Source organism: Canis lupus, chromosome 1 (genome assembly GCF_003254725.2).
Source record: "Canis lupus dingo isolate Sandy chromosome 1, ASM325472v2, whole genome shotgun sequence".
Taxonomy (NCBI): domain Eukaryota; kingdom Metazoa; phylum Chordata; class Mammalia; order Carnivora; family Canidae; genus Canis; species Canis lupus.
Window position 1 is genome coordinate 96,087,442 of NC_064243.1, and position 27,479 is coordinate 96,114,920.

Sequence of the window (27,479 nt, forward strand, 5' to 3'; positions counted from 1 at the left end):
GGTGGCCACCCACGTTGTGGCTCCTGGGACCGCTGGGTAGCTAGTGGCCAGGGACTCACTGACCGTGCATTTCTCACCTCTGTCCGTGGCCCAGGGCCCCCGGTCCGGCTCGTAAGGATTGAAGGAGCTTTCTGGCCGGCTCCCTGTAGACGAGGCAGCCTGTAGCACACAACGACACATCACAGTAATTCATCTGCACGATTACTCTCATTTTCAAATAACCACATTTCAACTTAGGTGCAGAAGACAAAGGAAAGAATCAGGAAAAAAGACAGAAAATAATGACCATGGCTTATCTCATTCTTCAGGCCACTGCCTGGACTCCACGGGGGTTATACGAGCCCCTATTGTTCGAGGGGCTACAAGGTCTCAGAGTGTCCGTGCTCAGAGGTCCCTACCTACGAATGATTCCCTGGGATTCGTTTTCTTCCATCAACTCTTTGTGTTCAATTTTTTGTCCTATGAAGTTACATAAGGAGAAAACACTGAATATCTACCGGCTGCTTCCCCCGTCCACTTGCTGCCTCCAAAGCATCTATACAGTCCTGGTTTCAGCCTGAACTTTACGTCCCACAGAGACCCAGCTATGTGGGGAGGATGCCGGAGGGTGGCACCTGCTGTGAGCTAGGGGACCCCCACGGAAGTGGCTGCCACCAGCCCAAGCCCAGCGCTGCTCCTGCTGCTGCTGCTCATGATCCTAATCACAGACCCCGTGAAGGGGGAGAAAGTTTGTTTTGCTTCCCTGTGCCTGTATCTTCCCGTTATGCTCGCCCTGCCCCCGTTAGTCTACTCCTTACATCCCTATAAACGTTGCCCTTTGAAAGTCTCTATCTTGAGTCTTCTTGGGTGACCTTTTACCACCTCAACATAAAACAAGGGTAGTGCTGCTAAATTTGATTTGTGGAAAAAAAAATCATAACTCAAAAAAAAAGGTGTTTTTTTTTTTTTTTTTTTTTTTTTTTTTTGGTATAATTGAGTAGAAGTTCCACAAACCCGATTACCTTATCTGGGCCCAAACACTGGCCATGAAGAAATGAGATACCACCAGGTTTTGGAGAAATTTAAAGAAACAGAGACATCAAGCTTGATCTCACACTTCCACTCATCTTGAGGCACACTTGGAGTCCTCGTCTGCCTTCCTGACATCACAGGCCCAGGAACCAGAAGTACAGTGACGGAGTCATGGGGCGCCACTGCCACAACCTGTCTCCGAAACCCTGGCCCCCCTTCTTCAGGCCATCGGCCGAGCGCCGCAGAGCCGCTGTGTATGGAACTAAGGCCCAGGGGCCCGGCCTACAGGCATCTGCTCTCCTGAGTTAAGGGACGTTGGCGCTTCCCCATTTTCTGCCTCTCTCGGTGTTCCCACCTTGCTCCTTCCACCCTCTTAGGAGCGAAAACAGTGTAAATCCCAGGGGCACGGTCACGCACTTGAGCTTTGCCTTGTCTGCCGTTGGAGCTCCATAAAAGTGTTCCAAACACCCACCTCCATTCAATGAATGAATGAATGTGAATGAATGAATGGGTATAATGTCTTAAAACTGGGAGATGTGGATTATACGTCAGCATGATTTTAAAAAATGAGTCATCCCTTCAGTCTCCATCCTCCCGGAGGGAAACAGGCTGTGAATGATCCCAAATGATGATCTGCCTCTTTTAAAAAACTGGCCTGTGATTATAGGGCAACTGTATGTCCTGTGAGTCTACTTTACATTTATAAGATCATTACCCCGTCTCGACAGGACCGTCCTCGGGGAGAATGGAGATCCCAAGGCTTCCCATCAACCCTCTGCTCAGCTGCAATCAAACTCCAAGAAGGTGGAAACAGTATTCATTTTTTTTTTTTAAATAGCCTCTGTTAGGTTCACATATACAATCATTTCAAGGTCTCTGATCTCTGTAGGGAGGAAACTCTGAGATCCAAAGACGAGACTTCAGGACCCCAGGACCGGCTGTCATAGACAAGGAGAGGCCACCAGCACCCCTCCTCCTGGCCTTGAGGTCCGCCCCCTGCCCACCCAGGACAGGGTATCTGGGGGCTGCTGCTGCCCTGCCCTGCGTGAGTGTTCTCCAGAGCAGCAGGACTGCACAGATCAAGCCAGAATGCAATGACCTGACATGGGAAACCTGTGGGGAAGGACCTCAGCACAGAGGTGGGAGTGTGCAAAAGAGTGACAAGGATACCAGGGCATTAAGAGTGTGTGAGAACTGGTAGTAGTAGACACACTGAACCTGGAGCCCTAGACAGGGTCAAGCACACGCCAATGGGCAGCGTGGCGCTCACCCCTCTTCACCCTTGGCTCTGGATCAGGAAACTGGGTGAGGTCTCCCTTGGAAGGTCAGGCAAGCCCGTTGCCAGCCAAGGTGCCCACGCAGACCCTGTGCCATTACGAGCCCCCGCAGCCTGGCTGAGTCCTACAAGTCCCTCACTAACCACATCCACTCCCTGCCTCGGGCCCCCTGGATCCCCTCCCTGGGCAGCACTCTCAGGAGAATGTTCTTTGCAAGACATGGAAGATTTTCTGTTGTGCCTAATTACAGGGTGGCGGTGACGTTAAGATGAAGGTAAAGGTGCAAAACACAAGTTCCGTCTGCCATAACGTGTTGGATGGATGTGCCACGTGGTCGGACGACACCAAACAGCCTCTGGGATCGAGTGCCCCGTTGAAAAGAATTCAAAGACTTGCAAAGAATGATGCTGAATTATAAGCGTACTGATGAGCGTTAACATTTAATGAAATTCTCATTTAATGAAAAACACGTTGCTGGTCTATTATATCCTTTGTCGTTATTCTTTCTGCTTTATAGTTGATGATTTATTATGCCCCGGTCGATACCATGACCTTTTCCGTGGAGAGAATAAGGTGTGAATGTGATGGGAGCAGGTGCATTTTCCCATGTTCGCTGATGGTCAAACCCACAGGCCACCACTAGATGGCACTGGCTACCTTCGTGTTCTCCCTCCCAAAGAACAATTTATGATTTTTCTCAAGTTTTATAAATTGGGGTAAAATAAGTTATTACAGAGTAATAATAATAATAAAAGGACCAAGTTAGGTCCACAATTATGATCTCTGACCTCTTCCTGGCCAGGCTTAACTGCAAATGGAAATGTGTTCAACAAATATCCTTTGGGTGGCTATGTTTTGTTTTGTTTTTTTCTCCACCCTTCCCAGGTGCCTATGTTTTAAGTCGGGCTTCAGAAGTGAACCAGATGTTCCCCTGGAGCCAACAGGTAACTCAGCTTCCAGATCTTGGAGCATCGTGGTGTGTCCTAATATCCATCTCTAGACCTTCGCTCTTGGGCTTTTTGACAGACCTTTTGCAATCAGAGTAGCAGCAAAGATGATACATCCGACTCATAGCTGTAGCGATGGAGAGCCCGTGGGCTCAGAACACGGGTTGTCGTGCCATACACCACTCTGGTCTCTGCTGGAGTGGCCGTGGTCCCAAGGCAGGGGATGGGGGATGGGGACGAGGCCCCACAGTCCAGTGCAGACCCTCCTCGGCCAAGGGCACGGAATGATACCGAGTTTGCTTCAGGACCACAAAAACCACCACCCGACCTCCACCATCAATCTCCTAACCGGAGGAGCAGAGGGCAGCAGGTTATATATTCGCAAATTAATTAAGCGAATGATAATGACCTGGCGACACATTTTTCTCCAGGGTCTTCCCTACTGCTTGGGTGTTGACTTCACAACTCGGTTTTCCTCCTTTTGCTCTTCCAACTCGAACCCAGTGAACTGTGCATTTAAATACAAGCCTTAAAACAACCCAATCATCCATGTAGGTGTTGGACTAGAGCATGAAAATGGGCTTTAATTTGAAATTCTGGAACACATTTCCACCACTGAGCTATAGGTGAGTGCTGTGTTGCATCACAGGGAGCTCGCCTTCGAAATAGGAGGTTGATGTGTGGTCCATAAAGATGCTGTTATTCACACTCGGCCAATTTCCTTCACGAAGCAAGAAAGGACGCTCCCATCCTAGTATAGTATCGGGAAGGCCTTCACGCAGCTAAGGACGTCCAGTCTTTAGTGAGTGTTTGCAGGGAAGGGGAGCGGGTGAATCATACTTACATTCCTTAGTTAACTGCATTTATATTTTTTTAAGGACCAAAGTGTTCCTAATATCTAAGGAAAACTTTAAAATAGACCTGCCCTTAAGTTTTTATCATGAAGTCTCTAATATCTAATTAACAATCCTCTTCAAGTCAAAACATACTTTTCAGTAGCTATCCACACACTAGAATTAATTCAAGTCCTGGTGGGTCCTTTTTGGGCCTGAATTATTAAAAACAACTATGTATAGTGATCAAATTAACACACTCAAGAGAGTCATTTGCACCTTATCTGAACAGATGGGCTCTCGGACACAATTCCTGCAAGTCCTTTCTCGCGACTGCTTAATTAATTTGCGAAAACATAAACACCAGCTCCCCTAAAATATTTCTGATTGACAATTAAAATACATTAAATCCATCATGCAATCCTTCTTCGACCGATATTCTCAGCATCTATGAAAATTCAATGTATATTTCAAAGTTGTTATAAATTTAAAAATAGGCAACAACCTTTTTTTTGGCCAGAAAAGTATTTTTGTGGTATTAACCAGATTATTACTCTCTAATATTTCATTCTTTTTTTTAAAAAAAATTGATTAAATTCTAGAGGTACAAATTTAGAAAGGCACAGTGGGGTTTACAGGAATGTGAGTCTCCCTGACACCCCCGTTTTGTGCTCTCACAGCAACTACCGTTACCGTGTGTTTCTGTATTTCTTGCAGAATATTTCATGTTATATCAGCACATATCTGTTGTAATTAGCACTGGATTTTGGAAATAATTCCCCCAAAGCCCTGCCACATCCTAGCTGACGCTCCCTGAAAGCTGTCCACATCACCTGGCCACGTGATGTTCAACTAGACAACTGTTCCGCTCTGGCTTATCAGAGACCTTGCCCTCCACTGTCAGGGTAAACCCTCTTGTCTGCTCTGTGGTCAAACTGGGAGGACCTTGAGTTTCGCCACGTGGAAAACTCTTCCTAAATAAAATCTCAGGGATGTTATTCTCAGCAAGTACTTTAGGCAACTGAGTTGATGCCAATTGTGCAATGGATATGTTTGGAAAAAATGCCAATTGGTATGAACATGCAAAGAATTATTAATAAGAGAATCGACTTTCTACCACCAATGATAAAAGCACAACAGGAAAGAAAGGCAATCCATGCATATTATCTATATATACACTCATATATGTGGAGATAATTCATTATAAATAAAAATAATTGAAAAAAAAAGCCTTCATTTTCCCCTTACTGTTCAATCACCTGGCCAAACACAAAAATGCATCACAGATTAACCTAACTGCCTCGTTAAGAAACGAGGTGCTTCCAATCCTCGAATTCCACATTTGTCTTTATACATGTTCTACAGAAAGCTCCATGTTCTAAATCTACAGGCACAACACAGGTGTCGTGGCCCCTGGTACCCACAAAATAAAATAAACAGCCTGCAGTGCCCCCCTGTGCAGCATCCACAAAACCCCAGCACCCCTCCCATTGTATGTAGTTTATGTAACCAGCTATATTGTGCACCGCAACTTGCGATGCTGGCAGCGAAAGTCACTTGGCCTGCTCTGGGGAGGATCTCCCACATGAAGCTCCCACCTCCCATGCAAACCCAAGTGACTTGCACGTGCACAGTTAGCAGAGAGAGCACACAGGCGGCGGCGGCGGATGGGCGGCAGGGACAAGGACCCACATGGAAAGCACAGCGAGTGCCTGGGCCAGGCTGCCTGGAGGGGCCACACATGGCAGATGCGGGAGCGTAGCAGCAGGACACACGGTCAGCGCAGCGCACATGGAGGGCAGCCGGGAGGGCAGCCAGGTTGGGGCGCAGGCGCCGTGCATGGGTCAGTCCTACCACTCAATCAGGGACAGCAAACAGGGGATGCTTTAGCACCTTTCTGTGGCCAGGCTTTGGGAAGGTGTAGGATTTGATCCTTGAGATTATTCCACCCGCCGACCATGTCTAGAAACCATAACGGCAAAGAGGAAGAGTAAGTGTTTCAGAAAAGCAAACAGGTGATACGCTACTTCATCTCGCTTTATGATCACATGGCCAACCCCCCTCTACACTCTGTTGGGGAGATTCACTGCCGGCCACACTTGATCCTTAGGGAAGCTTCAGGCAGGAGAAGCCTACCACCTGAGGAGAAGGATCTGGACACATAATTTGGTTTATGTTTTCCATAGAAAGCTATAAAATTAGGGCTGTCACATTGGACAGCCTGTTTCGTATAGATTACTAAGTCACAAACTCAAGCCTGAACATCATTTTGTGTCTGATGTTGTGACTCCTTATGGGTCCTGGTTCAATGGCATCTGGGGAAATTCATTGATTTGGACACACAGCGCATGCGCCTTTTTTTCCATATGTATTGATATACAGTCAATAACAAGATTTTCCAAAACATCTAACTTCTTGAAGCTACTGGGTGATGCATGGCTGCATATTGGGCTTGATACTCTGGTAAGAGTTCTCGACCCTGAGACGCCTGGGTGGCTCAGTGATTGAGCGTCTGCCTTTGGCTTAAGGCGTGATTCTGGAGTTCCAGGATCGAGTCTCACATAGGGCTCCTTGTATGGAGCCTGCTTCTCCTCCCTATGCCTCTCTCTCTGCCTTTCTCTGTATCTCTCATGAATAAATAAATAAAATCTTAAAAAAAAAAAAGAGGTCCCGGCCCTAGGCCTTCAACCACCTTGGAGGAAAATAAATCTGTCTCATGGAGCTTATATGTGCCAGTAGACTTGCCCAGCCCAGAAGCCCCATAAAGGGTAAAATAAAATGATGACTCCACACAGGTGCTATAGTTTAGATGCTGGTGCCAAAGTTCACTGGTATTTTAGCAAATTCCAATTCCCCCCATCTGGGCATGGGTGCTGTCCCCCGGAGATCCTCTCTGCTTCCATGTGGGTGCAGCTTGTGCGCTGTCAATCGTCCTTCCTGAGGGCAGAATATATATCCCGCTTCTGCAGATTTTGTTTTTTAAGGGTTAGTTGGCAATTAGGGAGATGTGGAGCACACAGCTCACGGCGGGGATTTTCATGCTTTATAGATGGCATTCAGGGACACCAACCGTCTACACTGAGGTCCCCAGGAAGGAGCAGGACCCAATTCCTCCTCCGAGTATAAATCTGTGTGTCAGCTTGTGGAAGCAGAATTCTCTCCCTGGGGGCCTGTGTTGGGATAGGTCACATTCTGGCCTCCTACTGACACGGAGGGAGAGGTGAGTTTCAGCCTTCTCCAGAGGCTTCTCTCATCTGATGCTGCTCAGCATCCCAACCCCACCCCACACTTCTTACCCTAAACTACCATCAAACCCGTGCCACCCAAAAGATCAAGTCTCCTGCTGACAATGATTTAGCCAAGAGAGCCGGGCGGACAAGCTCAGTGGGACATCTGGCACAGCAGACTCACTCCAGCAACCAGGCGCACGGTCTCTTGGATCGTGCACATCATTTCCCAGACCCGCCAGGAGGCATAATACTGGGTAGTTGGGTCTAACCTACGAAGAAATGAACTTGGCTAGACTGGAATTGAGAGTAAGTTGATTCTAGCTGACGCTCCTCAGTCCCAGTTTATCAAGTGTGGCAGAAATAACGGTCACAGCTACCCTGTGCCCTAAACCGTGCTTTTCCTTGAGCTAGCATACAGCTGCACTGCGGGGCCAGCTCTAGTGACACTCACCGCAGGATGGGCACCAGGGAGGGGCGCACGGGCTCCGAAGTTGATGTTTCCTGGGTGGAAAGAACGTGGACAGTTATGGCTGAAGCCCCAAAACCCAGCAGCTCCCTCCCCGGCTGCAGATCACCTAGCCTGACCATCAGCTAGCCTCGCCCAAGAAGCCATTGCTCCTCATCCTCCTTCACTCCACGTCCTCACCTGCACCATGGAACTAAGTGCGATCAGCTCCAGCTTGATTAACTGGAGTGATCCAACATCATCTTTTATCAACCAATAAAAACCAGGTCTCATCCCACCTGGATCTGGGACAGGCTGAATGTAAAGCTAGGCTGGTTACTGTCAAGACCCCAGCGATTGAGGCACCAAGGTCAGGGACTCACCTGGCTGCCCGCCAATTTTCTGGCATGGAACTGTGAGAACTCTTAGAAGCCCATCTGGTTTATAAGAGTAATGCTCCACTAGCTGAAACAGAAGAGAGAAGAGCCATGAGCAGCAGAGGCAGAAGTGGGGAAATCCTACTTGGAGTAGCCAACTCTCCTTGAAGATCTTAAATGTGACTCAAGGACACCCTGAACAATACAACATGCTTCCTTGGGAGGTGGTCCTGGTCCCTCCTCATGCTTCTCCCTCCCTGGACTCACATCCTGGACCGGAGTCCTCATACCACCTCCCCTTTGGACTTTGCCCCACTCTCCCTACATCCCTCTTTCATCCACTCATCTCTCCATCCATCCCTCCATCCATCCATTCATCTCTCCATCTATGTCTCCATCCATCCCTCAATCCATGTCTCCATCCATCCTTCCATTCATTCCTCCATTCATCCATCCATCCATCTCTCTATCCATCCCTCCACCCATCCCTCCACCCATGTCTCCATCCATCTCTCCATCTATCTCTCCATCCCTCCATCCATGTCTTCATCCCTCCCTCTTTTCTTTTTTGGTAGCAAGTTCCATTTATTTGTTTATTTCTCTTATATCTGTGCGATGTTATCAAAACAAATTCTGCATGCTAACACTTACTCCTTTACATAGACATTCAACAAACATTCTAAGCCTCCAGACAGGACCGAAGGCAAAGGAAGGTGAATGAGACACATTGCCCACTCCTGAGGCACTCTGAGGGAGAAGACAGCAGAGCTGGGACCCAGGGGCAGAACGTGGCTGTTCTTGGCTGAAGGCTCCCAGAAAATTGACACATGATGTCCAACTGGTTCATTAAAAAATGAATGACTGGCAAGTAGGTATTTATACCTCTTCAAACTTACACAATAAAAACACAGTCTGGGTATTTCCCATTTTCTTAGACATTTCCTCTTCAGACAACCTGGAAGCTTCATATCTGGTATCTCTTCCTTATCTGCTTATTGGTTCCTTTTTCAGTTAAGGATCCTGCCCCTGAATCTTTTCTCCTTTTAAAACTTATGTGCTTGGGTGAATCTTTGTTGAATGAAAAGAAAAGTATGTATCTTTTTTTTTAAGGAGGTCCCATGCCCAAGGTGGGCTTGAACTCATGACCCCAAGACCAAGAGTCAGATGCTCTGTCGACTGAGCCAGCCAGGTTCCCCTGAGTGAATCTATCTCATCCTTCCAGGAAGCATTGTCTTTTTTTAAAGTTGTCTTTTAATGTGGTAGGATCTACTGTCTAAACAGCCACTGCAGTGTGACTGGCCCTAACACGCTTCTGAAGAAGACATGGAAGCCTTGCCTGCTCTGATGAGTGTAATCGCGTGTTCTCAGGCTGGAGGTATCAAGGTCCCTAGAGCTGTGAGGTGCCCCACCTGGCTCTCCAGTGTCATTCTAATATCTTCTGTTTTTGGGCACCTGGGTGGCTCCACGGTTGAGCTGTTTGCCTGTGGCTCAGGTCATGATCCTGGGGTCCTGGGATTAAGTCCCACATCGGACTCCCCACAGGGAGCCTGCTTCTCCCTCTGCCTGTGTCTCTGCCTCTCTGTGTGTCTCTCAGGAATAAAGAAATAAAATATTTAAAAAGTATCTTCTGTTTTCTGACAATGTGCTGAATGGGGGTGCCTGGGAGGTGGGCATACATGTGAGGATTCCCTGCTCGGGCAGACATCAGTGGAAGGGGCCGAATGCCGCTATTTTGGGTTTCTCCAGGCCTCATACCTGGTCGCACAGTCCTTTACTTATTTATTTTTAAAAAACCCATGGTTTGAAATTAAAAAAAAAAAAAAAAAAAAAAAAAACCACTTCTTCAGGAATTACACCAAAACAGGCCAGGCAGCCAGACTGAGTTCCTGGTTTGCTGACTCCTTCTCCAAAGTAAGGAATTCCACCAAGGGCAGCCAGGAGCCACTCAGCAGGGGAATAGCCCCGGGCCCCTGGGGCAGGGCCAGGGACAAGCTGCCTCATGGTGCTCTCTAGAAAAAACAAAACAAGGAAGTCACGCTTATAAAAACAGAAGGTAGTGCTGGCATCTGGAAGCTCTTCCTTAAACCCTGGGGCTGGAACATGTACAACAGGAAGGATTTAGTTTTATGGCTGGACAATCATGACAGGCCAGAGGAATCAGTAAGTCTGGGAGAGGCTTGGGCAGGAAGTTTCCAACAATGAGAGACAGGTAACGCCGCAGGGAGCGTGCAGACGTTGGCACCGCGTGTGAATTCACACCAAGACAGGGTCATTCAGGAGACGCCCAGTGGCTGTCCTGGTTGCTGCGCCGGAGCTTGTAAGCACACGTGTGGCAGGTGGACCAGGGCCCGTGCGCACACACCATCCATGACTCTTGAACCTGACAGACTTCGGGAGGACATTCATACCATGCAACGTCCCCTCCTCGTCTCTGACCTGCACGGAGCACTCGTACCGACAGGTCGCATACTCGCTCAAATTGATGCCACTAAGGTAAAGCATGGCCTGCGGTCAGTAACGAGCCACACGCTAACGGGCCACACAGCACAAGTCAATGCCAGGGTTATGACTAACATGAACAAGTGTTATAATACCCAGTGTGCAGAAAAGAGGTATTTTTTTTTTTCTGACTATAGCATCAAGAACCAAAATGCAGCAGGTGGTGGTCACTGTGTTTCAAGCGAATGAGAATCCCTGCTCTCGATGCTTAAACAGATGGATTTTGAGTGGGGCCCTTTTCTACCATGAGCACATGTGAGGTGCTGGGTGTGAACCTATATACACAAGCCCGATCACGTTCCTCACCTGCAGAAGCTCTGTGTAGCTGTCGCTCAGGCCAGCTATTTATAGGGAGTGTGGCTGAGATGGTGCACACAGCACAGCCACGGCCAGCCACCACCATGGCCATGGCCACGGCCACCGTCAATAATGGCTGTGATGTAAGTGAAGATGAGCTGCATGTGCTTGCCTTGGCCCACGGGAAAGTGGGACAGTGTCAGTCTTCCACTCCTCTGTCCCTCTGTGCCTCCCCCTATTAGGAGCTGTTTTGGAGTTTGTTAATAGTTGGTTCAAGAACAAACCCTTTTCAGACCGGAGCTGAAAAATCTCTCAACAAGAGCAGAAAGTGGGGACGCCTGGGCAGCTTAACAGTTAAGCATCTGCCTGCAGCCCAGGGGTGATCCTGGAGACCCGGGATTGAGTCCCACATCGGGCTCCCTCCATGGAGCCTGCTTCTCCCTCTGCCGGTGTCTCTGCCTCTCTCTCTGTGTTTCTCATGAATAAATAAAATTAAAAAAAAAAAAAAGAGCAGAAAGTGCTGAGCCACTTTCTAAGTTGCATTAATTTCGCAGAGGTTCCCTCTGCAGGTGGGTGAGGCTCCTGGACAGAGAGAGATGCTCCCAGCCCCCGAGCCAGGACCCCTGGCTCACCTGGGAGCATGGCCCTCCATGGGCTCCTCCAGGGCTCAGTGGCCCTGGACCTCCCATAGCCTCGTCCCCCTGACACCCCCGTCCCCTGGCCCGAGGCCTCTAGGCACCTGCGGGTTGAGAGGAGCTCAGCCTGGCTGGGTCCCTGCCTGGGACCCCCACCTCCCCGGTGGGCTTTCTCCTTTGTGAGGGTGGCTCCTACCTGCCAGAGTGTGTCGAACTTCTTCCCATCAGGGATGGACAGCTTCCCCGTTTTGTCCTTATCGATGCGGTAGTGCAACACCTTTCCCTCGTGCAGCAGGCACAGGGCATAAGACCCATTGTCATTTCTGTCCCTGATCCTGGAAGACAGGAGACCGTGCATCACAGCTGGACCTGCCCCGCCAGCCGCAGCCCCCCTTCCCACCTGTGCTCAGGGGCTCTCCCGACGGGTGGGTCATCGCTTGTCTGGGCGGCTCTCAACCAAGAGGTGCTGTGGAGGTGGATGGCCTTCACCCATGGGTGGGCAGCAGGGGAACCTGGGCTTGGCAGGTGAATCTCAGTTCCCCTGGAGCCACCAGCACAGGAGACCCACAGGACACCGACTGTCTGTGCATTCACCTCCCTTCCCTGACGGCCACGTTCCCAGAAGCCGCAGCTCCCCACTGCTGGCCCAGGGGTGGCGTGTGGGTGCTTGGTCAGCCCTGCACCGTGAAGCTTCCAGACCATGGATGGAGGGGGTGTGGGCCCCCCACCCCAAGGCCCTTCATTCCCTCCCATTGTCCCACTGCACGCAGGGTGGGGTGGGGTTGGAATTAGAACATTGTCCCACAGGATGCTGCCACATGATGTCACAGGGAGAAGGTGCCATACACCGTGGGTGGGGACGAGCGAGCCGAGTCAGGGCTTTGGTGACCCCGAGGCTCTGCTCTCAGGTCCCCGCAGGCTCTCTGGGGTGCCACCCCCTTCCCTGGGAGGGGCTCCGACCAGGAGCCCATGCTCGCCCGCTGCGGTGCATGGAGGAGACCTCCACGCCCACAGGGAGGAGATGGCCCAGGAGGAGGCCTGAGAGTTTGGGGGGCCAGATCCAGGTGGGGGCTACAAAGGCAGGACTTGGCCATCAGCCCCTCCCCCAGTTCAGCTTCTTGGTCTCCTCTCCCCCCACTCCCTGCAGCATCTCGAGCCCCCCAAGAATCATCAGCTCTGAGAGAGTGTGAGTCAGGACGCTTCCAGAAAGCCTTTCTGGCCCTGAGAACATGGAGACCCCAAAATGTGTAGCAGATGCTCCAATGCACTGCATTTTTAGGAAGGGTTCAACTCATCTGGGCTGCAAGAGGTCACAGCCCCAAGGCGGGCTTTGGAAACAGACGTGTTTGGACCGTCCTCGCCCATGGATTCATCTCCAAAGGTCACCTGAGCCAGAGGGCTGAGCCAGGCACTGTGGGGCTGGAGCTGTTTTAAGAATAACGGTCTCATAGAGTCATGCGTGGCTGTGCACCAGGGGACAGTTCTGTCCCCAGCTCACTGCTCGGGCAGCTGGAGCAGGTGGAGGGATGCTGCCCAGACTCTCCGTGTCCTCCGTGAGGCCACCTCTGAAACCTTCTGCACCTTGAGAAATGCTCCTTTCCTCCCAACCCAACCAGGCCACCAGCACCCCAGGTGTGAACCTGTCTTCACGAGTCCCACAGCTGGTGAGGCTGCTTGCTGTCAAAATAAAAAGCCACCACATAGAAAACGTAAGACCTGTTTTCATATGGGAGGAGAGCTAAGGCTATTCTGTAGGAAGCTATTTTATACTGGGAAGGGGGGATGACGGTTCATAGTTTGTGCATTTCATAAGCGTTAGTGCCCAATGCAGAGGACAGTTTGGAGGAACTACACAAAACAAACACTAAGCATTAAGAATTTCAGCCAACGTGTACGTCAGGTGACGGCGGGAAGATGATGCTCACGAAGATAACATTCTCCTTGATTTACAGACTTTCCCATCTTTGACCTCAGGGTCCTGGAAACAAGAAAAGGAAAGGAATCCAAACTCTGGTTTTCTGAATTCGTGCCCAATTTCCACCATTACACCTTGCCTTATGCCTTGATTGATCTTTTCAATCAAGAACTGAGACAGAGGATGGCAGGTTGTCAGGTGAGATCGTGCAATGACCTCATCAGAAATCTGGAAAAAAAAAAAAGGCCAAGGAAGACCACAATGGAAAATACCTGGGCACACCCTTCACCCTGGCAATAATTAAAAAGGATGCTAATACTGAGTGTTGCCGGAGAGCAGGGCAATGAGTGCCCTCTGTGCTGCCGTGGGAGTGTGAATCTGACCATTTTGGGAGACAGTTTGGGATTCTCCATGAACAACATCATGCCTGTCGATCCTCGTGAGGCAGAAATCCCCTCTATATCTACACCCTTTTCCATATCTGTTAAATATATAAAAATTTATGCCCCCCATGCCCAGAAAGTAGGCTGGTGTGTTTACCAGCAGCTCTAACTGTGATTGCCAAAAACAAAACAAAAAACTGCACACATCCTAAATGTCCACCGACTGCAGAATGAGTGTGTCAATCCTGGGGTGTTCATGTGATGGAATGTCACAGAACAGTAAGAACAAATAGCTGTGACACAAAACCCAGGTGACTCCCATGCACACAAAACACAGGCCACGATTCTATATGCACAAGTTCCCAAACAGGCAAGAGCAAATGGTCTGTCTAGAGATGTACACCTAAGTCCTAGGTGATAAAACCAAAAAAGAAGCATTGAAAAAGGAAGGGTACGCCGGGCACGAGAATCCAGGAAGTGGTGGTGCCCTGGAGGTGTGAGTGGGGAGGGTGTCCTGTGATATTTGGTGCTTTATATCTCTTCTCTGTGGGTATTTGCTTTGTAAGTATTCATGAGCCTGCACCAAGGACTGATGCACTCCTTCGTGGTTTTTTTTTTTTTTTATTTTTTAGAAGATTTTATTTATTTATTTGGGAGAGAAATAGAACAAGCAGAGGGAGCGGCAGAGGGAGAAGGAGAAGCAGGCTCCCCACTGAGCAGAGAGCCAATGCGGGACTCAATCCTAGGACCCTGGGATCAGGGACCTGAGCCGAAAGCAGACTCCCAACCAACTGAGCTTCCCAAGTGCTCCCTTCGTGTGTTTTAGATTTCACGATAAAAACGGTATAAAAACAGATCTGCAGCAAGGCAGAAAGACAGCGTGTCCTGCTTCTGGACAAGTGGTGTTGGCAAAGGCCTCTTTCACGGCCCCCCAGGGCAGAGGTCCTGGAGGGGAGTCCGTCTCTCCGGGAGCTCCAGCCAGGCAGCCGTGTCAGCTCCCGTGTTGCCAGCAGCGACAGCTACCCAGTGAGCGCACTCCAGGGACAGCAGACCTGCTGCCTGGCAGCCCCGAGGCAGCTGACAGGAAACAGTCGCAGAGAAGGGAAACCCATAGGCCCTACCTCTATAGGCGGCAAGGACCAGAGTCCTGGTGACAGTAACTGCCAGGAACTGTAAAGAGGCTGCTGGCTTCGGGCAGCTCCTGGGCTGGGCTATTTTCATCTAACACACTTGGAATACTCTGCTTTGGAAGCTGAAGTGGCCCCTCCTGCTGGCCGCCTCCTGCTCCTTGGAAAGCTCCCTCTGGCCCAGCATGCCCACCAGGTTTGTCACACAGACCCCCACAGAGGGAAGGGCAAAGGCTAATAATTTTCCAGCTCCTCTCTTCTTCCTCCTGCCCTTGGGGTCAGCTAACTTCAGGAAGGCTCACGGAGGCCCTAGTGTGTTTCCTCCCAGGGAGTTTCTTGGAAGAAGCAAGCTCACAATGCATTTATGTTTTGCTATCACAGAATGTGGGGTTTCAGTGCTTTGAACCATAGCTATGCTTCGAAGTTGTCCTAACTGGTCTTAAGGCTGTCTCGATGTTGCATGGCTTGGTGACTGTCCTCAGTCAGGTGGGGCGGACACCCTGCTTTCTAGGGTGGATGTCTTAGGCTCTGTGATGAACCACCGTGCACCTCACAGATGGCAAAGCACAGGTGTGGTGTGGGGAGCAGCGTTAGTCGTGCTATCCACAGCCTGGAGGAGCAGAACCCCTTGTCCACCCTCCTATGGTCTCCTAGGTCAGAGAACGTGTACTGGTGATGCCCAGGCCCTGGCAGGGAGGTGAGGACTCTCAAGCCCCTCCCCCACTTCCCAGGTCCTGGGCCACTGTGCTGTGTCTGCTGCGGAGAGAACCCAACAGCAGGGCACAGCCCAGCCAACCCATCAGTCTCAATCTCCTGTGTGTTGTTAGCATGTGGCACAGAGCATGGCTGGCTGGAGGGGAAGGAGGGCTGGGATGACTCATGACAACCACTGTGGCTGGGGTGGGCTGTATGGATAGACCAGGAGGGTTCCCACAAGGCCTGTGCTCCTGTCCAGGGTGGACGCTGTCCTGGGTGGGGCCTCGGGCCAGTTCTCAGCCAACCATCCAGGGAACAGTGGCTTCTAGAGAGCAGAGCAGGAGAGCAGGGAGGGAGTTCTATGAGTGGCCTTCTGAGCCCAACACAGGAGCCCTACTGATGCACAAAAGACCAAAGAATACACACCTTCTGGGCACCGCAGCCTTGCACCATAGCAAGAGGAGGCACGTGTATGTTCCATGCAAAGCAGGATTGGCACAGAACATGGGTCCCCACCTGAGGCCCTTGTCTCTCTTTCTACTCTAGTTCATGAGGCACAACTAGGTCACACTCCCCTAGTTCAGCTACACGGGGACCTCGGTCAGATCAACGAGCTGCTACTGCCGTCAATGCACAACCCCCCTGAACTTTTACTGCAGACAGGCATTGTCTCGACGCTGACCTAGACCCACGGAACCACACATGCCAAACAGCCCGCTGCCTTCTGACCAGTGATGGGGGCACTGGAGAGTGTAGACAGTCCTGGGTGTTCATTGTGGCACGTGGGGCTTGGGCCAGCCACACACAGCCTCACTCATCAACAAACGAAGGTTAGGGCTTTTCTCAACCCACACTTTGCTTTTGGAATTTAAGTATATCACAAAAAGGAAGGTGAGACTTGAGCAGGAGAAAGTGAGTGGTAAATAAGAACAACAATAAAAATGTGAGTTTGGCATAAGGGCAAACAGCAGCATCTGTGCTGTGGTGGATGGGGCCAGCAGGTGGGCCCTAGAACTTGAGTCCCTGAGGAGAAGGAGAAGGAGAAGGGGGAGGAGGAGGGGGAGGAGGAGGAGGAGGAGGAGGAGGAGGAGGAGGAGGAGGAGGAGAGGGAGGGGAAGGGGAAGGAGAAGGTGAAGAAGAAGAAGAGGAAGAAGAAGAAGAAAAGTAGAAGAAGAAGAAGGAGAAGGAGAAGGAGAAGAAGAAGAAAGAAGAAGAAGAAGAAGGAGAAGGAGAAGGAGAAGGAGAAGGAGAAGAAGAAAGAAGAAGAAGAAAAAGAAAGAAGAAGAAGAAGAAGAAGAAGAAGAAGGAGGAGGAGGAGGAGGAGGAGGAGGAGGAAGAGGAGGAAGGGGAGGAAGAAGGGGAGAGGGAGGGAGAAAAGAACAGGAAGAAGAAGAGGAAGAAGAAGAAGGAGGAGGAGGAGGAGGAGAAGCAGCCACTGCTGCCACTGCTGCAGCCCTCTTCGACTCTGGAAGACTCCTTCCCAACACAGGACACTCAGGATTCCCACAGGTGCATATCAATCAAACATGAGCTCACAAAGATCATGAAGACCTAAGGAAGCATGAGTTATGAAAACGAGGGGAGGGAGGGAAGAGCGGAGGAGACAGGTTTATGCCCCCAAGGACTTTTTGTAGGGTAATCATCAATCGCTGGAATATCAGCTGATGATGTAGGAAATGTTCAAGGAAACAGAAAATGGCATCAAGCAGGCATGAAGATACTCTAATGTGCCCAGGAATATCTGAGAAACCACCACCACCACAGACTGAATGGCTAGAAATTAAAAAGAAAATGCCATTGGTGGGGGAAAAATGGTGGTTGAGTTGAAAAGCAGATAAGATACAGATGGAGTGACATTTAGTGAACTAGAAGACAAATCCAAGCTATCACACAGTCCAGCACGCGGAGAAAAGACGGCAGAGAATAAGGGACTATATATGGGTTGAATATATATAGGATGAATTAAGGTCTACTACGTGTTTAATAGGAGCCTCTAAAGGAATGAATGGAAGAAAGAGATTAATGTTTGAGGAAAAATGGCTGAATATTTTCCAGAACTGACAAAAGAAAATAATCACAGTCGAAGGGAGCACAGACACGAGTGCCACTGGCTTAGCTTGACGCATGTTATCTGCTCTGTCTCCATAACAACTCAGGTAAAACGTCAACTTCCTTCTCCATCCTATTATTGAGTGATCTCAGCTCAGGGAGGTAAATTGAATAGTCTGAGTCACATTTGTTCCTTGTTCTCAGGACACACGAACGTGTACCCTTACACGCTATCCCGGTGTCTGACAAATGTACCATACTGTGAATACGTGTTTCTCAAGTGGCAAAAAGTTGTCCTTGCGTTGAAAAACATTATTAATACCTACTTGCAAGGTGAGGTCTCCACCACCTGCCATGCAGGGTGGAGGCAGGGGAGGTGGGAGGGGGGCAGAGCACTGGTGAAAGGTACTAATATTCAAGGGTGACAGGTGCGCCGTCTGGTATCCCCAAGCTGGGTCTGGACGAGACAAAGGCCACAGGGCTCTGATCTGCACACCCTGCGTTCTGGCTGGATGCAGCTCTTTGCTCTAGACAGCCGCAGTCACTGAAACTTCTAGTCCCCAGAATGCTGTGCACCTTCACAGGGCCCTCCATGCATGTTGTTCACTGCTTCACTTGCAGCACCTCCCATGGAGCCATGAATGGGAGAGACATGAATGTGCATGTGTGCACATATGTGTAAGGGAGAGGGAGGCTGGGAAGGGTGTAGTATGATGGAGAAGGGCATGGGAGGGGAGGGAAGGGATAAGAGAAAGGGAGACATAATGGAAGCATCACGCTCTACCTGGAAACGGCTAAAGAGGTGGGGATGATTCTGATTAAAGTGTTTCTCCTTGGAAGGGACAGGGGAGGAACATCAGGGGGCACCTGGAATTCAGATGCAAGGCACGTAAAAGCATGCCACGTGGGGGGAAGCTGCTGTTCCTGGAGGGCTGGAAACGAGGTCCGGAGAGCAAGCTGCACTCCTACTTGGCACTTGCTCAGAGGCCGCCCTTCAGATGAGGAGGGGCTTCCTGTCCCGTGTGGCTGCCACACTCGGGTCATGCTGTTGGGCCCTGACTCTGCACGGACACCTCCTGCTGCCCCCCTCTGCACTTTTTTCCCTCCTGCACCAGCTCTCTTCTCCTCACTGCTCAGGGCACACGTAAATGTCCCTTTCCTCAGAACGAGGGCTTCCGGGGAGGCCCTGCAGTGAGCACTCGGGTTCCACCCGTGGAAATAGCAGCCACCATCCCTGCACTAGTGGCATTCAGAGGAAGTGGGGGCTGAAGAACAATGGACACGTGCACAGAAACACAAGAACGTACTGAGTGTCAACAGTGTGCGTAGGTTACACGGGGTGACCGTGGTGGATGGAGCACCACACACTCAGCAGTCTGTGTATCTTTCCGAGTCGGACATCAGCCCCCCGCCTGCAAGCATGGTGAGCTGGGGGCCGGCGTCCGTCCTGTCTCTCGCGGTCTCCACTGCCCCTCTACAGAGCCTGGCACCTATCTGGCGGAATGCACGATCATTTTGTTGAATGAATGAATGACAACCTTCACAGCTTCTCTCTTTCAATAGCGCACATCTAAAATCAGGAAAGAGATGCCATGGTGAACGTGGTGTTGGAGACTGACTGGTGTGACAAGTCCTTTGACAAATCTGAAATACTATCTTTTCTTTGTAACATTAATTCAGGGAGCCACCTTCTGCGTACCGTAAAGGTCATCTGAAGTGGCTCTTGACTCTGTTAAGAACCGCAAGGACTCTAAGCCACAAACAATCAAATACTTACCTGGGGACCAAACCTGAGGAAGTGACGGTTCTACCTTTTTTTCTTTTCCAGAATATGGAACTTTGGGATTGTTTGCATCCTCAGACACTTTACATGATGAAGGAAGGGCACATGCACGTGGGCTGACACTGCCCAGCCTGCACCACGTGCTGAGAAGCACCTCTGCACGCCCGTCCCACCCAGGAGGGGCTCAGCACTGTGACCACGCAGCCTTGGGTTCCTTATGATTTGTAAAAGACACTTAATCACAACCAGAGAAGACCACTCTTTCCTCCATTTCGACTTCCTACCCTGAGGTTGACAATGATCTTGCAGATGTGCCTGCATTGCTACTAATGAGTTGTCCACTCAGAGGAAGGACTATGTTTTCTGCATATGTAGGAAATAACATTATTGCATTTTTGTCCATGGAAGAGGCAGTCAAATGTTACGCTGTCGAAAAATGTAGAAAATAAAAGGTACTACGGAGACGTGTTGGGTGGTTAGATCAAAAATTACATTAGTGTTTTCTAAATTCTGTATGTTTGCTATATTTCCCAGCTTAAAAAGATTGTCATTTATTGCATTTTTTCTAATTCTAAAAAATATACTTTGTACCTAATTTTCTTTCTTATTTTTTTTTTAAAGCAGGTCTCCAAACTGTGTATGCTTTGGACCCCACCAATCCTGGGTCCTTCCTTTGGGAGTGGGGGATACGTCATTTTTGGAAAGTAAGTTGTTTACATTTTTTCACAAATTCATTTTTCAGTCATACTCTAGCTGTGACTAATTTCTCAAAGCGGCAAACCATGTTGTTGTGGGGGGTTTCAGAGAGCCGAGGGCCTGCAGCCTCCTGGTCCCTGGTGTCACCAGGAAGGCAGAGCCCTGACCCCTATCTGCAGGCCCATGATGGGGAATGTGGGGCATCTCTGTCCGCACGTCTGGCCAGGCAGACCCCAGACACGCACAGGTGTCTTAGTCAGAACACCAGCTTAAGCACTGGCATCTCACAGCTCTGGAGGCCAGAAGTCTAAGGTCAAGGTGTGGTCGATTCAGTGTCTGGTGAGAGCGTGCTCCCTGGCTGGTTGGTGCTACTGTCTGGCTGTGCACTCATAGGGCCATGCCCTGGCATGTGTACACATCAGGCCCTCTATCTTCCTCTTCCTAAGAGGACACTAACCCTTCATGAGCCACCTCATGACCTCCTCTAACCCCACCCACCTTCAAAAGCCCACCTCCAAGCGCTGCTACACTGGCTCAGGTTTACCATTTGAATTTGGGGAGAATGTTCAGCCTATAGCAGCAGGTGATGCATAATCATCTCTAGAAACACCACAGATGACTTCACGAGAGGGTCAGTAGACCCACATGGCCCATCTCTACAGTAAAGAGCCTTCAAGCCTACACCTTTTATTCTTCGAGTATGGTGCAAAGACCCCAACACCTATTTTCCCAAAGTAACCCCTGAGTGGTCCCAGCAGGCTGTGTGGACAGGAGACAGGACACAGGAAAGTTGACATTTCCTGTAGACATGCCCTGGTGCCATGCTTTTCATGGGGACTGGGGGTGGGGAGGGAGCTGCTGGTAGTTTGGGCATTTGTCTCAGTCCAGACCCATCTGTCAGAGCCCTTGGTTGGGCTCTCATCTCCTACTTCCCTGACAACCCTAGGCAAACTCCCTTGTGTCTAAGCTCCTCTTCAGAAAATCAAGGACTTATACCCATGAGCAGTAAGGTGCCTTCCGACTCAAGTCTTCTGCCATTGCACCAATTCATGAGGAGAAAAGACTGGTCCTGAGGTGGCCAGCATCCCCCAGATATGCCCCAGCCTGGAGGTGAGGAGTTTCTGGGATTTATATCCTGTGTCTTGAGCTGTTCCCATGAAGATTCACTGCCTCATGCAGGCCTCACACTTTTTTAAAACATGCTAACTTTTCATCCGTGTCTTCTATGGGTCACAGGTATGTGTGTTTTCCCAAGAGAGGGGTCTTGTCACATTGAACCATAATGTAAAATAGAAGTTCTAGGACGAACTCTTGCACTCCCTCATTTGACTGTCCATGTTGTTATCTAAGTGGAAACTGCAAACATTCAGTGTTGCCCAAGGGTGTCCTTTGGCCTCAACAGTCTGTGTTCGTTCAAGACCCCAAACCAGCCTGTAAACACAGTCCCCAAATCAAGACGGTTCGATTTGTGATTCTTCAGCTTTATGGCGATGGAGAGAAAGTGATAGGAATTCAGGAGAAACCATACTTCGGATTTTGAACGTGGATCTTTTCCTGGGCTGGTGGTATGCGGTACGGTCCTCTGTGTGACCTTGGGGTGGATAGCCATAGCTGCCAGGCAACAACCAACACACTGATAACCATTCTGTGCATCATTTTCCACACAGCATTTCATAAATTGCATGAGACAGTCCACACTTGACTATCAGATTTGCTTTGTATGATGATTTAGCCCAACTCCATGCTCCTGTGAAGGGTTCTGAGCACATTTACGGCAGGCTCGGCTCAGCTGTGGTGTTTGTTCAGTAGGGTAGGAGTATTAAATGCATTTTGGACTTATGATATTTTCCACCTACAAAGGGTTTATCGGGACATAACCCCAACATATGTTGAGGAAGATCTGCATTTATTAGCATTCTGCAAAGAGCTAGACATGATACACCACATGCTGACATGCATTAAATCAAGTTTGTGGATGTCCAGTATTAAGAGTCACAAAAATTAGATTTTGTTTCTGGATCTGAGAGCCTCCTTGGTTCTTCTCATTTTGCCAGGTGCTCTGGGAGGCCCCAGGGAGGGCAGGCTGGCTGTGGCAAGTCTCAGACAGGGTCATGCTGGAAACAAGTGCCCTGAGCGAGGCAGTGGGGAGCATGCAGCAGGCCTCCAACTGCAGCCAGACTATGCCCTAGAAGGGCTGGGAATAGACCAGTGTAGGAAACCAACAATGCAGAGTGAGGTCAGCCTCATGTGGGGAAAATCAAGCCACAAGACGAGGTCAAAAAAGGAACCGTAAACATGGGGAAACAGGGTAGACGCGAGGCCCGTTCATCAAGTACAGCATCCCACATGGCCATCCCCACCTGAAATCTTGCCTTCCTTCTCACTGAAACTCATGCCAGGAACACCAGAGGACACAGGGGAGCCGTGCTCACACCAAGGGCACGTCTACAGGGAAGAGCTCTGGCCCTGACCACAGCCAGGTGCACAGAGCACAGTGCAGAGCCATGAAGCAGGGCCTCGCAGCCACAGCACCACTGTCTTCCAACAAGCCCTACACACAGTGCCTGTGCTCAGATATGAGGAGGCAGAGAGGCCCTGAAATCTGCAGAAAAACTCACATCGCACTTGGGTTCAAGCATGAACATGCACCATGTGGCCTCTAGGCGTGCTTACTCCTGCACGTCTGCACTGGCCAGCCAGACAGGTCCCACTGACTGGGTTCAGCTGACTGCCCTAACTCTTTCCCAAAGATGCACCGACTGATGCTTCTAGTGCCCACCGGCCCTCTGAGGCCCGGCCCCGCCCAGGGCACATGCTGCTTCCTTGACGGCAGCTCCCCACTGCCTTCAGGTCTCTGCTCGAAGCAAGGCCCCTTGTCTCAGCATAAAACAGAACCCTATATGCCCATCCCAGAGTGCTCTATCCCTCTACTTCTGTGCTCTAACCTACTATACGGTTTCTGTTCAATTGTTCAGTGTCCATTTCTCCCAAGATGCTGGGCTCAGAAGGTGGACGGTTGTGTGGCTCCATCTCTAACATGCAGAACGGTGCTGGCAGTCACCGCAATGTGGATTCTAGAGGATGCTGGATCACAGACGGGGAAGCCAGCTCCAATGACTGGAAAGTAGGCAGGAAAGACCTTCTGCAGGGAAGCATGGATGAGGCATGAGAACACTGCCGGGGAAGGAACCAGCAGCTGGCTGAGCCCTCGGCTGTCCTAGGGCCCCCCGTGTGAGTGGGGAGCGGGCAGGCATCTCTGAGCACAGCAGTTCCCCAGCAAGCCTGGGAGCAGGTGTCTGAACCAGCTCACTTTTTGGATTACACCGCTTGGGGCTGACGTCACACATCGGGATGCTAAGTGGACAGTTTCATGACATTTGTGCTGGAAATTATTCCTTAGAAGATGATAAAAGTCCGAACCTCAGGGGAAAATAAGCGAACAGGTGCCACACAAGGAAAAAAGCCTCCCCTGCAGGATTTCTGCTGGAGCCTGCCACTGCACCCACTAAATCGCCATCCCCGCTCCCACTGTGTGCCAACCCAGGCCACTCTGTTCTTGTTTTACTCTTAAAAGAAGAGTATTGTGTTTAAGATAATTTTTTTCGAATAAAAGATATTACAGTAGAGTCTGATAGACATTCTTTTCGTGGATGGTACTCAGCAAAAAACACTCCTGTTTTTAGAAGAGTTTACAGTCTACTTGGTGTGACTCCACATGCCTGACCATGGAGCTAAGTGTTGTTTATAAGTGTCCAAGACAAGAATGTGATGACCATCCCCTGGGGCACCCAGCTAGCACCTGTGGAATTCACCAGGTGAATGTGCCCCTGCCAGCCGTACCCCCGTGCTGGCTTACCACCGCACCTGCCTAAGACAGTCGCAAACCATCCTCCACTGCTGGCCCCGCCCCGAGGTGGCCTGTGTCCCCAGGACCTCGAGCACCGAGGTCCATCAGTCACTAGGGTAATAACGAACACAGCTAGGGATGCACACCTCATTTCTGAATTTGTAAGGCCGAAGTCCACAAACCTGCCTGTGATCAAAGCCATCACAGGAAACCACTCAAACCCTCAGCAAATTTTCTTTGGTATCCACCTGACTGGCATTTAGTTCCAAGTGACACCAGAGAAGTCAGGTCTGAGATCTCGGGGTGGGGGTCTGTGAGTGAATGAGCCACCGCAGTGCTTTTACTTCAGAGGGACAGCCACAGATATCATTACACATCCTCTATTTGCCACGAAAAGCAAAATATGTGGCGGAGTAACATTTCTTTCCATGTTATGTCCCTCAGGACCCAAGAAGAGTGTTTCCTTTGGGGTAGGATTGGGCAAAACGGATGCCAAGTTATAAGGGATGGCTTTGGGAATGTCTTTTCAGTGGGCCCGCGTCTTCCCCAGGCTCCAGCAATGGGGAAGCTGAGATGCCCCAGCTGTCCAAGCGGGCCCGGCCACAGGAGCTGAATGGAAAACACACCATACTTACAAAAATTTTCCATTTGTCTTGGAGCCTATCATGACAATTTGCTCAGATTCAACTCGTGAGATCTTCCCGTGGAACCAGGGCATTTTTTCGTGGGCCGTGGTGGCGATCAGCTTCTCCAGCTGAGGTTTCTGGCTGATAATGGCCTGCTCCAGAGCCTGACCCTGCCACGAGAAGGAAGCAGAGTGGTACTAGGTAAAAATGAAAAAAAGAAAGACACAGAAATCATTTCAAATCTGTCCCAAGTCCTGACAGTGGTAATTCATTCATTTTCTGAATAAAACCAGTAAGATTCTTAGATGTGATTTAAGTACCTTCGAGTGTATAAGTCACAATGTAGATTTTGGGAGGTTGGCCTTGTTTTTTTTTTTTTTTTTTTAAGATTTTATTATTCATTCATGAGAGACACACACACACACACACACACACAGAGGCAGAGACACAAGCAGAGGGACAAGCAGGCTCCATGCAGGGAGCCTGACACGGGACTCAATCCCGGGACTCCAGGATCATGCCCTGGGCCAAAGGCAGGCGCTAAACTGCTGAGCCACCCAGGCATCCCTGGAGGTTGGCCTTTTTAAGCCAAACAGGGCTTTAGAAACCATCTGGCACCATCCCCGAGGTCCAGAGGGATGGCAGTCCTGCATGAATTGATGGCTTTGCATCAGAGTCCCACCCCTCTGACCACTCAGAAGCCCCAGGACATGTGCCACAAAGGACACATGGCTTTCCTGGCTGCCCGCCAAGGCCTCCTCCAACCCCTCACACTGCAGGAGATGTCGCCACAGGACACGGATGACGTGAAAAACACATGGGGAGGGGGCTGACAGCTGGCTGACAACCGTGCTTAGGGAGTGGAGAGAGTGAGGTACTCCCAGCAGCTGTGAATGAAGACCTCACGTTGGATCATTGGAAGTTACGATGAGGATAAGAGGAGGTAAACATTATAATGAACGCAATCTAGGGGTGGGAAGGGAGGAGGGAGGACAGGGAGGAGCTGGAGATGGAAAATCTGTCCTGCTACAGGTGGCTCGAGACACAGAAATCGTGACAGGTGCAACCGAGAGCGGCAGCCAGAACAAAGCCAGTCAAAGGGAAAGGAGCGGGATGCTACTTGGCTCTGAGTCGCAAATGCATCATCGTTCGGAGGGGAAGAAGGCAGTCCAAAATGCTACAGGCCTGTGAGTCCCTTCCTATAGAACGATCTGGAAAAGACAATCACTGTGGGATCAAAGGGAGGCTGCTGGGAGCTGGGCTGGGAGCAGCTCATCTTGATTGCGGTGGGACCTACATGGGGCCCTGTGTTGGTCAAAAATCATAGAACTGTACCCCTAAAAGCTTAACATCACTGTGTATAGATTACAACTCCATAAATCAGATCTGTCTGACTTCGAAAAACATAAAAAAGATGGTCTCAGGCATATCTAATAAATGCTAATGACAACTCCTGACCAGAGTCCTGCTAACCTGCCTGCAAGCATGAATTCGTGTCGACCCCACTCACGGAGGGAAAGCAGTCACTGTGTAGAACCCTCCAACCTATCCCATCTCACACCCGCGTGCATTAGCACCACCAACACAGGGAGGCGCAAGAGAAATATGTGCACACACAGGTCCAAGCGGTGAGCCGAGCTGCCTCACCATCCGGGGCCCATCCAGGGGACGACTTGTCAGTCTGTGCTAATTCAATACCTGTGCCTTCCCTGGGGCTGGCCGCCGTGCTGGGGGTCATCGTGCCCGGGGGCTGCAAATGACGGGCTGAGGGAAGTTCCTGGAGGCACTAAGTGCTAGTCACTGGGTGCCAGGGAGGTGCGCTCCAGGGCGTGGGAGGGAACACCAGGCGGTCAGCCAGCCACAGGCTGCTGCAGCCACGTGCACGCTCACCCAGAATGTTCTAACGGAGATGTGGTAGGAAGAAGCTACAGAATCAGGAGCCCATCAGCACGTACTGTGCGCCCCCCTTCAGGTACATAAAAGCAGCCGACACCTGGGATGCCTGTCAGGAGGTCCCCCCGTGTGAGCTGGGTGACTGGGTGACCCGCATCACCACGGGCCAGGCTGCCCTCTCTGAAGTGACCCCCCCGGAGGGGGGACCGTCTCTCGCAGCCCCAGGCGCACCTGCAGGTTCCAGGTCTGCTTCACGTACTCCCTGATGAGGCTCTCCTTCAGATCCTCGAACGGGCCGGTCTTGGGCTGCACCCCGGGCGGCCGGTGGAAGGGCTGCTTGAGGAGGCAGACGAGGCCGTCGGACTCCTGGGAGTGGTAGTGGCACAGCTCGGCCGGGCTGCCGTGCGTCCTGCCGCCCGCGATGGCGTAGGTGCCGTTCATCTCGCGCTCGATGGTGTAGTGGTGCGCCTTCCTCCCGTGCGCCACCGACAGCGCGAAGCCGCCCAGGTAGTTGCGGCTCTGGCGCAGCAGGTACAGCCCATCGCTCATGCCGCCCTGGACCAGGTAGTCCTCCGCTTCCTCCCGGGTGATGTTGCCGAAGAAGAACGGCAGGTGGTTGGCGCTGTCGGCCGTGCTTCCCGCCATGCCTTCACCTCCCCGTCAGGGGCCGAGGGCACACGTGGAGGTCTTCCTGGCAAAAAAAAAAAAAAAAGAGAGAAAGAAAAGAAAAGAAAAGAAAAGAAAAGAAAAGAAAAGAAAAGAAAAGAAAAGAAAAGAAAAGAAAGGAAGAGGAAGAGGAAGAGGAAGAGGAAGAGAAGAGAAGATGGGACATTGGTCAGGACCTGAGCAGCAAGGTCAGGTTGCTCAACTGCTGACCCAGGCCAGGTCCTCCCGACAGGAAGCTCTTCTCTCT

The 27,479-nt window shown here is 50.6% G+C and overlaps 1 protein-coding gene and 1 long non-coding RNA gene across 8 annotated transcripts in view; one reads left to right on the plus strand and one right to left on the minus strand.

Moving 5' to 3' along the window:
* The window catches only part of SYK (spleen associated tyrosine kinase), an 83,558-nt gene that overhangs the window by 24,863 nt on the left and 31,216 nt on the right, over nucleotides 1-27,479 (minus strand). For 4 of the 7 annotated variants that reach the window (XM_049093116.1, XM_035699635.2, XM_049093115.1 and 1 more), the window contains exons 2-8: nucleotides 26,798-27,257; nucleotides 24,683-24,843; nucleotides 11,748-11,886; nucleotides 8,127-8,208; nucleotides 7,750-7,799; nucleotides 5,962-6,030; nucleotides 78-159 (exon numbers count right to left, since the gene is read on the minus strand). In XM_049093116.1, the coding sequence (XP_048949073.1) occupies nucleotides 78-159; nucleotides 5,962-6,030; nucleotides 7,750-7,799; nucleotides 8,127-8,208; nucleotides 11,748-11,886; nucleotides 24,683-24,843; nucleotides 26,798-27,211 (997 nt within the window). In that variant the 5' untranslated portion in view covers nucleotides 27,212-27,257. The remainder of the gene's footprint in view (nucleotides 1-77; nucleotides 160-5,961; nucleotides 6,031-7,749; nucleotides 7,800-8,126; nucleotides 8,209-11,747; nucleotides 11,887-24,682; nucleotides 24,844-26,797; nucleotides 27,258-27,479) is intronic. The other 3 variants (XM_049093141.1, XM_049093138.1, XM_049093128.1) reach the window with 2 other exon arrangements.
* Nucleotides 25,401-26,130, plus strand: LOC112644846 (uncharacterized). The gene is made up of 2 exons (XR_003126808.3): nucleotides 25,401-25,616; nucleotides 25,706-26,130. It is a non-coding gene; the product is annotated as an uncharacterized LOC112644846 (long non-coding RNA).